The 12,849-nt window shown below is 40.9% G+C and overlaps 1 protein-coding gene across 3 annotated transcripts in view; it reads right to left on the minus strand.

Moving 5' to 3' along the window:
• The window catches only part of MAP2K3 (mitogen-activated protein kinase kinase 3), an 82,990-nt gene that overhangs the window by 26,862 nt on the left and 43,279 nt on the right, over positions 1-12,849 (minus strand). For all 3 annotated transcript variants that reach the window (XM_074281270.1, XM_074281271.1, XM_074281272.1), the window contains exons 2-3: positions 3,166-3,235; positions 1,418-1,466 (exon numbers count right to left, since the gene is read on the minus strand). In XM_074281270.1, coding sequence (XP_074137371.1) covers positions 1,418-1,466; positions 3,166-3,235 — 119 coding nt within the window. The remainder of the gene's footprint in view (positions 1-1,417; positions 1,467-3,165; positions 3,236-12,849) is intronic.

Raw genomic sequence — 12,849 nt, forward strand, 5'->3', positions numbered from 1 at the left:
CAACCCCATTTTATAAGTGAGAAAAATGTGAAATTCTAATCCAGGTCTTGCCTGACTATCAAGTTTAGTGTTTTGGTTTTTCCCCCTCAGATATCATACTGTCTCATTAATAACCCTACACTCCACTGGCAAATCTCCATGTAAGACTTAAGATCTTAGGGACAGAAGGTAAATACCCAAAACTTATCCCTTCCCCCTCCAATAGAACCACTTAGAGATGCATCCATTCCAGAAAGTCTCTGTTAGTAACTGATGACCTGGGGATAGTTTGTGTAATCCACTCGAGCAAGGAAAGCCAAGTTCTCTCTCCCTAGCCCCCCAGTACCACCAAGTCAGCAGAAGGCAGGAGAGTCCAAATTCCATTCAATTTCACACCTGCCCATGGGAAGGTAAGCAGTCAGATATAACTCTGATCCCATGCAGAAGAAGGTCTATATATAGTCCCCCTGAACACAGACTCAAGCATTCCCTAGAGGATGCTGAACAGGGAGAACAAAACCCAAAAGCTATTTCTAGCCAGTACATCAGCCTCCTGGAGCTAGGCAGAAAGAAGCTGCTTCAGGACCCAGCCAAATACTCCTCAACCAATCCTCCCTGCCCTGACTTCTCTAGATGGGTAACAAGGCAGACCCTTGAGGTTCTGGGGTTTGGATTCAATTTATTTGGGGGGAGGAAGGGAAAGAATGGGAGAGTTACAATGATGGACTTATGTCTTGCAGAGCTAAGAGGACAGCCCTTTCAGCCCCTCACCACAAACTGGGTGGAGAGAGTTGGAAAAGGTCCCTGACCTTTCGTTATACAGTACTCCGTAGAGCAGAAGCCCCAGACACCGCTTGGAAAAGCTTCCCCAGAAAACCTCAAACACCCTTTAATATTTGCTTACAGGGTCTCTACACACATCCTAGACAAAGTCCACGAGTCAAAGCCCTGGATAAATTGCTTATTCACTTAGAGACGGGGCCCTCGCCCTGTAACATGAATCACACCCAGACAAGGAACACAAAAGCTGCTTCTTCTCTGCCCACCACACCAGGGGGTCAGGCAGCCAGGGACCAAGCACAGATGGAGAAGGATGTTGATATTGTATCCTCCCCCAGCAAAGAGCCAGTTCCTACAGAGGGTGAAGATGGTGGGTATCTTTCCAACAGAAAGGGGCTGCTTTGGGTCTGATGGAGGCCAAAAATTTCTCTTGGGGAAGGAACTATTCAAGCACTTCAACTCCCAAGTCCCTGGGGAAGGTACAGGAAAAAGTTAATTCCAGAGATTTTAAAATGTCCATGGAGGTCATTGTTTGGGAGAAGCCTATTTCTCTTTGTTTCTTTAAAGTTTTTCTTTTCAAGTCCCAAGAAGACAAAGGTGACAAAAATAGACATTTTTACAGGTTAGGAGAGAGGAAATGTACAAAGACATCATATACCTTGTCACCAATTGTAATGAAGGTCCTAGAGTCCAGGTTCCTGGGAGGCCTGGAAAGACAAAAGAAAATGCCATGAGTCTTTTCATTGGGGGTCCAACTGCTCAGTTGTCTGAGTGTCATGATCAGAAGAAAACAAGACAATGTAGACTGAAGATCTGAGTTTTCATCCCAGTTCTAACTCTCAATAGCTATGTGGCCCTAAAGACCTCACTTAATATTTCTGACGTCTTGAAAATGGAGATACCTATCTACTTTACAAGGTCATTGTAAGTCTCAAATGAAATGATATATGTGAAAATATAATTACAGAACATCGGCTAGTCGTAGCAATCACCAGAAAAGCCTCCCTACTCACTCTGAAAGATGACACCAATATTTTACTCAAAAGGGAATGATCTCAGCCTAAATCACATTGCTACCTCACAGTAAGTAAGTGTCAAGTGGACAGACAGCTTATTGACTCAAAGACTACTATGTCCCCTGCTTCTTCTTCTCCCCACTGGCTTATTTCAGGGTAAATAAAATATAATCTTATCTAATTTTTTTCATTCTCGTTCCAAACAATCTTTTCAGACTGATCACTAATTACTTCTTCTCTCACACATTGTGCACCTGCCAAACCAGCCAATTTGCTGTTCTCCATAAAGAACATTCCATCTGCTCCACTAGGTCTTTCCTTCCCCCCCCCCATGCCTGCAATGTTTTCTCATCTCAGCTCTATCTTGTAAAATCCCTAGAATTCCTTACAAGACAGTTCAAAGTACCATTTTCTCCAGGACTCTATTAGTGCTCTCCTAGCCACCACAACCCCCAAAATTATTTTGTCTAGATTTTGTACATATTTATCTACATACACAATGTCCCCTTCCCCTCCTGTACAGTAAAACATAAGCTCTTTGGGGGGACAGGGATTGATGACCTTGGTCTTTGCTTTTCCAGCTTCTAGCACAATGCTGAACTAGACACTGAACATTTGTTGAAGTAACTGAAAACTCCTAGAGCCAAAGTGAGAGAGGGTACTGGATTTGAGTACTTTACAAGAGTAAAGAGTTTGATAAAGCCTGACCAAATGGCCCTGAAAACAGGGCTTAAAAGTCTGAATTAAAGGGTCTATTTCTGACTTCACAAAACTACATTTACATTTTCTCAGGAAGAGGCAACCCACTGCCTATCGGATCTCATACTCCCAATAAGAGCAAAGTGGTCATTTATCACTGAGGTTAGTTAATCCAGCTCCCCATAATCCTCCAAAAACAGGCCCTGACCAATTACTACACTGGATGAGACAAGGTTCAGGGTCTCAAGTTACCCCATAAAAAGGTACACTTAGGCTTAACTGTGGTGGACTAAAAACATTTTGGCAGAGCAAAAGATATCAAGTGAAAAACATTTCAGAGAGAAATGCCTCTCAGAAGATCACAGAGCATCATTCCAAAGGACAGGGTTGGTTAGGCCCATCTTCAAGTCCTTTCCATTCTTTCTGTCCATGCAAAGGGCTATAAAAATTGGCCTTTTTTTGGATGGGAATTATCAAGAACTAGCTTTCTTATACTATAAATTATTTGTAGATATTTCACATGCTCCTACCAGATTGGAAACTTCCCAAGAGAAAGGCCTACCGAGCTTTGTTTCTCCTCCCACCAAGCACACACAAGATTTGTGTTGAACTGGAAAAGCCCTCCCCAATTGTGCTGCCACTTATGAAAGTCCAAGATTGAGTATGTGGGAAAAGACAGCAACAAACTTACGTTGGGTTGGAGACGGGTGGCTTGTTGGAGACACATGATATTTTTAAATCCTTTCTGTTCTTGATTTTTCCTGGAAAACAGAAAAAAAAATTGATATTTCTTAAAGTTCATAGAAATCAGAAGCTCTTAAATTGGGGTGTGTACTTTAAAAAAAATTTTAACTATATTTCAATGTGACTAGTTTATTTTCTAATCCTATATATTTTATTTTCCTGAAAAAAGATTCATAGGTTTCTCCAGACTGCAAAAGGAGGTTCAGGATGCAAAAAATAGATTAAGAATCCCTGAATAAGAGGCAATAATAATAGCTGGCATTCACATAGCACCTTTGAGACTTGCAAAGCACCTTGTTTATTTTATTCCATTTGAGCCTCATAACTCTGACAGGAAAGTACAAAGGAATTATTTTATAGATGAGGTTTAGAATTGTGAAGTGACTTGCTCCATGATCAAACAAGTATCAGAGGCAAAATCTGAATCCAGGTTTTCCTGATTGCAAACACAGCTTTCCCTACTCTTACTCTCTCAATATTACGTGCATGGCCTTTCCAGGTTTTTGTATTTAATGCAGAAAATTCGTGTAGTACCCCAAACTTTGTCCTTCTATGAATTACATTCCACATAACTTCAGGTCTTCTTCCTTTCCTCCTGACCAAAATCTTCCTTTCTTTCCCAGTCCACCTCTACCCCTGCCCCCAGCAAGGACCATCTGCTGGTTAAAATTAGGAAACTAGAGTATGAAGGTGACTTGACTCTCAAGGTCAATCTCAGAAGCTGGCCAAAGGGAGAACTATGCCCTCCTGAGTCTTTGTCCCCTGCTCACACTCCCAGCCCATGCCTCAGGCATGAAGTAACTGGAGCCCCACAGCCCCTGTCAATCAGCTTTTCCACCTGGTCTGGCATTCTGGGGGCCAGACAGCTGTCAACCTCCATCCACCTAGTTTGCCACAGAGACCCAGGACATGATCAGGCAGGCACAAGAAGAAAGAATCTGGCAGACTGACTGATGAGGGGGAACTACAGCATTACAGTCTTGTGAGATGATGCCATCTCTTTCAAAAGGCAGGAGACGCCATTTTCTTTCCAGCTACCCAAGATCAGAGAAGGCTTCTATAAAAAGTCTACATTAGCTTGGAGCCATCCTCCAGCAGTGTTTACCAGGCAATATAGGGCTTCCTTAACGTCTACCACTGGAAGAGTCCTCAGGGCTCCTCTGCAATACCTTATTCAGAAACTGAGGCAGGAAGATTAACTCATTTACCCAAAGTAATCATAAAAGTTTGTGTTTACTGAAATTTAAATCTGGGTGCTCTGATTGGAGAGCCAGCTCTTCCTATTACACCACACTGCCTCCATCTATTCCCCACCCCTCGGAAGAACTTAATCACCAACTTGTAGCTATTCTCTCCTAAGCTGGAGCTCCCTATAGAAATGAATTATGAGGAAAGAAGGCCACTTCTGAATTCCTGGAATGTGTTACCCAGAAAAAGCTTCAAGTTCAAAAGCTTTTCAGAGATAAAATTGATTTAAAAACCCAGGTTCACTAGATAAGCAATAACAGAACTGAAAGTTAAAATCTTAAACTAAGAGACAAGAATCTACCATTTCTATTACCTGTTCAGTTAGTGACTTGGTGGTAGATATAATCTCTATGCTTGTTTTCCCCATGTGTAAAAAAAAAAAAAAAAGTCCCATTTGCCCAACGATGACCTCATTGAGGTGAGATGGGGGAGGAGTGAAGAGAGAATGAATGAGTCAAAGAATGAATGACTCAAGTTTTGTGATTCAGGCCCTCAGAAGAAAGGTATTAAAAAGTACACTTTTTTCAGGAAAAAAAGTAGGAGTCAGAGGTTCAGTAGCTCAGCTTTCATACAGACAGACCACATCCTCCCAAGATATATCTAGACACAATCACTTCTATCCAAGACAAGAAGAAAAGAGATCACTGATGCTGAGGAAAAGAAAAAAAGCCATTGTTGCAATAAAAGAAAGCCTATGATCCTTTACTTTGGAGACCTAAGGCTTAAACACAACTTATTATGTCATTTAAAAAAAAAACAAGAAAGAAAAGAAAAGACTGAAATTCCATCCTCCAATGGGGGACAGCCATGAGTGGAGCCATTTTGGGACCACCAAACAAAGCTTTCTGCTTTCTTCTCTAATGAAGTCCCTAATACAACTACTGAATTATCCTTCTGGACTCTGCAGTCTCCATTAGGAACGTGAATGCTACAAGACTAATTAAGTAGGATATTAAAGAGTAATACAGAGGGAAAAGAAGGGAGGCAAGACCAGAGTGGGGAAAACACCACTATAAGAATTATTAGGCAATATAGGGCTGCCTTAAGGTCTTCCACTTAGAAGAGTCCTCAGGGCTCCTCTGCAATAGCTTATTCAGAAACTGAGGCAGGGAGATTAACTCATTTACCCAAAGTTACCATAAAAGTTTGTAGTTAATGATGGACAGAAACAACTACACCCAGAGAAGGAACACTGGGAAGTGAATGTAAATTGTTAGCACTACTGTCTATCTACCCAGGTTACTTATACCTTTGGAATCTAATACTTTTTTTTTTTTTTTTTTTTTTTTGAATCTAATACTTACCGTGCAACAAGAAAATTGGATTTACACACATATATTGTATCTAGGTTATACTGTAACTAACACATGTAAAATGTATGGGATTGCTTGTCATCTAAGGGAGGGAGTAGAGGAAGGGAGGGGTAAATTTGGAAAAATGAATACAAGGGATAATGTTATTAAAAATTACTCATGCATATATACTGTCAAAAAATTTTATAATTATAAAATTTTTAAAAAATTTTTTTTTAAAGTTTGTAAGTTACTGAAATTTAAATCTGGGTGCTCTGATTGGAGAGCCAGCTCTTCCTATTACACCACACTGCCTCCATCCATGATTCCTATAATCAAGCTATTAAGCAGGCTCCCAAGTAACAATCCATTTTAGTTTGGTGTTTTTCTAATAATCCACTTTGACTGAACAAGCATTTATTAGGTACCTCCTGCCTGGCACAAGCTATGTGCTGGTCACACAATGACAAAAACTGAAAATAGTCCCTGAACCCAAGAAGTTTACAAATGAGTCACTTTCCCGGGTTTCTGTGGCTATGAGAAACCTACATATTCTAATATGGAGAGGAAAAAATGGCTCAGTTTAAATCCCTCAGGGTCCAGCATCCCAAATTACCAAAGTTTTCATTTGCCTAAGGAAATAAACGATTATCTTGTACCATTTTAAGGCTCATTTCTTCCATGGGACTGAGATTAAGCAACTTGCCCCAAGATACACAGATAGTGCAGGATTGGACCCAGCACACTGTCCCCTATACCAATGTGTGTCAGTGTCATGTCCCCAGACATTCTCAGTTTTTGAGGGTCAGGATTCCATGTTATAATTTGTTCTCGAGATCTCATTCGTTTGATGAATGTGCCTGTGTGGAGGTGTTCAAAGTCCGGAGATCACCCCAGAACCACAGCTAATCCTCAGACACAGACAGGAAATTTTGCCAGACTTAGTGTCCCTTAGGTCTGCTACCTGTCCCTCTCAGTCCGAGGCACTAGAGGTCGCCCTGTCCTTGGAATTGTGGATGGACCCTGCTTTCCCCAGGCTGTTGGGGACAGGAGAGCCACTGAGCACCCCCAAGTCTCCTGTCCATTCTTCTCAGCTCCTTTACACGAAGTTCCCACCAAAAAAAGTCTACCCAGAGCATCAGGGTTGGAACCATGGCTGTCAAGGTTAATTTTCATAAGGAATAAACAATTACAGAGAGGCAATCAGCAGTCCAATTCAGTTCAACAAAGATTTATTAAGCACCTACTACATTCGGATGAGTAGTGACTCAAAGAACATTGGAAAGCCTTTGGAGTCAATGACTTCCTATTACCTATTATCCTTAGATCCAAACATAAAATCCTTTGGCTTTTGTCATTGTTCAGCCATTTTTCAGTCGTGTCTGACCCTTAGTGACTCCATTTGAGGTTTTCCTGGCAGAGATAGTGGAGTGGTTTACCATTTTCCTCCCCAGCTCATATTACAGATGGGGAAACTAAGGCAAGCAGGATTTAGTGACTTGCCCAGAATCACATCACTAGTAAGTGTCTGATGGTGGATCCAAACTCAGGAAGATGACAATACATCCGCATTCCATCCACTGTGCTACCTTAGATGTCCTTTTAAAGCCCTTAGCCGTTCCTGTCTTTCTATCTTCTTATACCTTAATCCCCTTTTAAAAAAAGTCAGTCTTCCACTGTATCCTTATATCTTGCCATTGGACCCAGCTGAGCTCTAGAGGGGAAATTGAGGGAAGTGATCTTACACAGCCTCCCTCACTTAAATCCAATTCATTTGCATGTCATGCCATCACCTCCCGGATGTCACGGGCCTCTCAGAGAACAATCACCACAACCACATTAATTCTCTGCATTTACTATTGGATCTCCTGGGGCTCCAATTTCCCTCCTGACTCCAGGCATTTTCACTGACTATCCCCCAAGCCTGGAATCTTCTGCCTCCTCATCTCTACCTCTTGGCTTCCCTCAAGTCCCAGCAAAAATTCTACCTTCTGAGGGATGTCTTTTCCACGCCTCCCTAATTTTATACTTCCTCTAAAACTACCTCCTCTCTTTATTCTCTTACATACTTCATTTGTACATGTTACTTATATGTTGTTTCCTCCACTAGACTTCGAGCTTTTTAAATAGGAACTTGTTTTTGTCTTTCTACGGCTCTGTAGAGATTAGCACAAAGCCTGGCTATATAAATGCTTATAGACTCACTGGCTTCAAATGTGAACTCTGTTACTTATGATTTACCCAATCTCACCAAAAGAGGGTCCCTTATCTATAAAATAAGGATATTGGACCACATGGCCTCTGAGCTCCCACCCAACTCTAGCTCTATGACCCCAAGACAATGTGGAGAGCTACATAGTAGACGTATTCATATTGTAACATATTATAAACAAGGAACTAAAAACTGACATAAGATTGTCAAAGAAAAGTCCGAATGAAAAAGATGAGTTGGCTACATGGGAGAGGTTAGGTTAACTGCTAAACATCCTGCGGCTCTCCTCTCCACATCAAGAGGAATCAAGGCAGGCCTCCAGCACATTTTGTGGGGGACTTAAGGAGGAAATGGGCAAAAGTCATGTAGGATGGGCAGCCACAGGATGGGCTGTGAAGTCAACAGAACAACCCCATCAATGAGATCACAGATAATAATAATAGTAATAGCTAAAAACATATATAACCCTGGAGTCAGGAGGACCTGAGTTCAAATCTATCCTCAAACACAACACTTCCTAGTTTTGTGACCTGGGCAAATCACTTAACCTCAATTGCCTCAGCAAAAAAAAAAAAAAGTAAAAGATTTACATTTATTATCTCATTTGGTCCTTCTGGAAGGAAGGTCCTATTATTATCCCCATTTTACAGATGAGGAAACTGAGGCAAACAGAAATTTAAATAGTTTATCCATAATCACACAGCTAAGTGGCTGAGGCCTAATTCAAACTTAGGTCCTGATTCCAGGCCCAATGTTCTATCTACTGTGTCAGCACATTGACCTAGGCACAAAAAGCACAAAAAGATGACCCAGGAGAAGCAGCAGGGTATGTAATAAAGAACAAGCTTCAGAGAACAAGAAGCCCTGAGTTCAAGTCTCAGCTCTTCTGTTCTCTAGCTTTGTGATTGTAAGCAAGTCATATAGTTACCTAGTCTATAAAAATGAGGATAATATGACTCATGCTACTTATTTTATCTTGCAGAGCTGCTTCAAAGGAAGCATTTTATCATTTATAGTAACAGGGGATTCACACATGGAAAATAAGAGAACAAGAAATCAGAATGAGAGAAGACACAAGGAAAGTTAAGGAATTGCTAGATTCAAGATAAGTCAAGACAAACAAGCACACTGACATTATGTTATTTAAATAGATTGTATTATACAGTATTACTATTTACATCTTAAAAGCACATAGTAATACTAATAAGAAAAACTCAGGCTCTTTGACTTCGAAGCAAATGCACAGCAAACCTTCTTGAGAACCAGAAATGCTTAAAGAATAAGCTCAGATATGAGGTCATATGTGACACTCTCCACCAAAAACTTTAAGGATTCAAAGGATTTAAGGAGAGCAATTAAATTCCACAGTAATGGCACTGTAACAGAGAAATAATTTACCACTATTTGAAATTGGGCTCTGTTGTTTTTTGTTCAGTCATTTCAGACTTGACTAATTCTTGGTGATCCCTTTTGGGGTTTTCTTGGCAAAGATACTGGAAGTTTGCTACTACTTTCTTCAGCTCATTTTACAAATGAGGAAACTGAGGCAAACAGGATTAATTAAGTGACTTATCCAATATCACTTACTGACATAAGATCTGAATTCATGTTGATGAGTTTTACTGATTCCAAACTTAGTGCTCTATCCACTGCACTGCCCAGCTGCCCTGGATTCTATTATAGCTGATGATAACCCTCAGGGGATAATTCAACCCAAATCCTAAAAAGAACCCCTCTTTAGCATACTTGACCACTCTGAATGTACCTCAAGACTTTGTCCTCTCTTGGATCTCATCAGACTCTCATATCTATCTAGCCCTGCTCTTTCTTCTGAACTCCAGTTCTACATGTTGACTAGTATTTATTAAGCACCTACTACATGCCAAGCACTATGTTAAGTGCTGAGGATAGAAAGAAGGAAGAAAAACAACAAACCACAGTCTCTGCTCTTGAGGAACTCATAGACTAAGCGAGGAAACAACATACAAACAACAATATACAGATGAGATCTATGTGGAACAAGATAAATTGGGGGCAGTCTTAGAGGGAAGGTAGGACTAGGCAAGGCTTCTGGGAAAAGGGAAAATTTTAGTTAAGATCTGGAGGAAGTCAGGGAAACCAGGTGGCAGATACAAGGAGAGAGCATTCTAGGCATGGGGCACAGCCAAGGAACATGTCTGCAATTAGGAGAACACAGTGTCATGTGTGAGGAACAGCAAGGAAGCCAGGGTTACTAGATCACACAATAAGTGAAGAAGAATAAGGTCTAGGAAGACTTGAAAGGTAGGAAGGACTTTATAAACCAGATGATTTTATATCTTATCCCAGAAGTGATAAGGAACCAATGGTCTATCAAATATTTCCAACTTGATGTCCTTTAGGTATCTCATTATCTTTTCCCCCAAAGTCACTTCTCTTCCAAATCTTGGTTATTTTTGTCAAAGGCATCATCATGCATTCAGTTACTTATGTTTGTAATTTAAAGTCAACTTCAGATTTTCACTTTAATTGTGGTAAAGTAAGTGCCTTTGGAGTTTCAGGGTTTAAATCCGCCTTTGAAGCTGATTTAACCTGGATAACCATAGGCAAGTACCATATAGGTCTCAATTTTTTTATCTGTAAAATGAAGAGGTTAAACTAGAAGACCTCCGAGATCCTTTTTAGCATGAGATCTATGATCCTCTGATTCCCATATCCAACCAATTGTGATGTTTTATTGCTTGTTCTCCCTCCCTCTCCTTTAAATCTGTCCTATTCTCTTTACTCATACTCCAACTCCCTGGTCCTTCTTGCATCTGATTGAAACTCCTGCCTTTTTTTTTTTAATTAGGGTTAAATACCTTGCCCAGGTATTACACAGTATCTGAGGTCAAATTTGAACTCAGGTTTTCCTGACTCCAGGGCCAGTACTCTGTACCACCTAGCTGTCTTCCCCTTGAACTCGTGCAATAACCTAGCACTCTCCTTAGACTCCAAACAGCTTTTACCTTCTCCAAACTACTCTCCACTTCACTGTTACAAAAAACTCGACTTTGTTACAGGATACACAATGCATTGGCAATTGATAACACAAATGTGCAATATATATATACAACAAATAGTGACACTGCAGTGACACTGCAGAACAAACTATTATGACAAACTTAAGAAATGCAAAGTGACACAAAGATGGAAATAATATTTATAATGGTTCCAGAAGGTGGGGATCACAGGTTTTTTGAAGGAAGTAGCATATAAGTGGGACCCTGAAGGGTAGCTAAGGAGGTTACAATTTTGAAAACGCTACACCTAGACTTTTCTCCCCTTTCAACTGAGCATACTCCTCTTTTAAAAGGGTAGGAAAATGGGGCAGCTAAGTAGCACAGTGGCTAAAGCACCAGCCCTGGAGTCAGAAGGAACTGAGTTCAAATACAGCCTCACTATTTGCCTAAATAAATAAAAGTAAAGAAAAGAAAAGAAAGCAATCCCAGGTATGTGCCCTACAAACATAAGAAAATGTCACAAGCAAAGGTAAAAGAAAAGAAAGTATTCACACAATCAAAGGATCACAGATCCAGATAGGAAAGGTATCTTAAGAGGAAACCAAATGAATCTGGGAACATTTTGCAGCTGAGGTAAAGAAAGCTCAGAGTAATTAAGTGAATGGTCAAGGCCACAGTAATACTAAGCATCAATGGCAGGATTTGAACCCAATCTCTGTGTCTCCAAATCTAATGCTTTCTTTCTGTAACCATGCTGAAAATTTATTTAAATTGAAGACCTAACAAATTGGGAAGTAGGACAGAATTTTTTTCTTTCCACCTGTGACTTAATGGGAGAAGAAGGCAAGAGCAGAAAAGGAAGAGAAATATCATAGGCTGAGAAAAGAGAGCTAGCCTCCTCTCCACTATATCCCGAGATGGCCAATTTGGACTAAGCACAGGAAAACGAAAAAGAATATTTCTGAAAGACAGGACAGCTCTGACTGAATGCAGTATCCCAAACCCTTCTGAGCTCACTGAATTAGACCTTGTCCTCAGAAACATTAAAGAGTCAAGGACCCTTGCTGAGCACCCAGCCTTCTGCAACCATGTAATCCACTTCCTCTCCTTAACATTCATTATTCTCTGCCTTTTCCTCCTCAACCAAGGATCACAAAAAGAGAGTCTATTTACCAGTGTTGTTTTTACTCAGCTGCAAGAGGGAGAGGTCTAAAGCTAGAGGAAGTTTAACCACGCCAACACATCTGCAGACATAAGGCACGGGTCCCAATTTGGAAGGAGTGGTGGTGACAATCTGGGTCTGTTCCCCACTTCCTGCAGGGCCCAGAAAGGATATGCATCCTTTTTTCTGCAGGAAACCAAGGAGGATTCCCAAGACGCATAACCGATCTCTCTGTCATATTGGGCTGGGGAAGCCACATAAAAGAGAGAGGAAAAAAAAGTGAGCAGGGTCTTGGAATGGTCCAAGCTCCTATTTGGTCACTGCTTTGTGACCCTCAGTGGCTTTGGTCTCTCAGATGGGCCTGTAATCATAGCTGTTATGCTTTTATTAGGCTAGATTGAGATAATGCATACTTTGAAGCATAAAGAATCAGCAATCCCCATACCTCCATTTCCTCAGAATCTCACAATAACCCTGTGCTCACTATCGACTATCCTTGGTTCTATTTTACAGATGGGCAACCACTCCACAGCTAATTAGTGTCAGATGCAGATATGAGGGCAGATTTCCCCTGAAGCAGAACCAAGCTCTCTCCCAGCAGGGATTGTTTTGTTGTGGTCTCTGGGTCCCTACCACCTATCTCAATACCTTACACAGAGCAGGGGCTTAAAGTAAAGGTCTCCTGAGCTGAATAGCATTAACTCCAGTCCAGAGCTCTCCCCATTATACAGCACTG

Source organism: Sminthopsis crassicaudata, chromosome 1, assembly GCF_048593235.1.
Source record: "Sminthopsis crassicaudata isolate SCR6 chromosome 1, ASM4859323v1, whole genome shotgun sequence".
In the NCBI taxonomy this organism is placed as follows: Eukaryota; Metazoa; Chordata; class Mammalia; order Dasyuromorphia; family Dasyuridae; genus Sminthopsis; species Sminthopsis crassicaudata.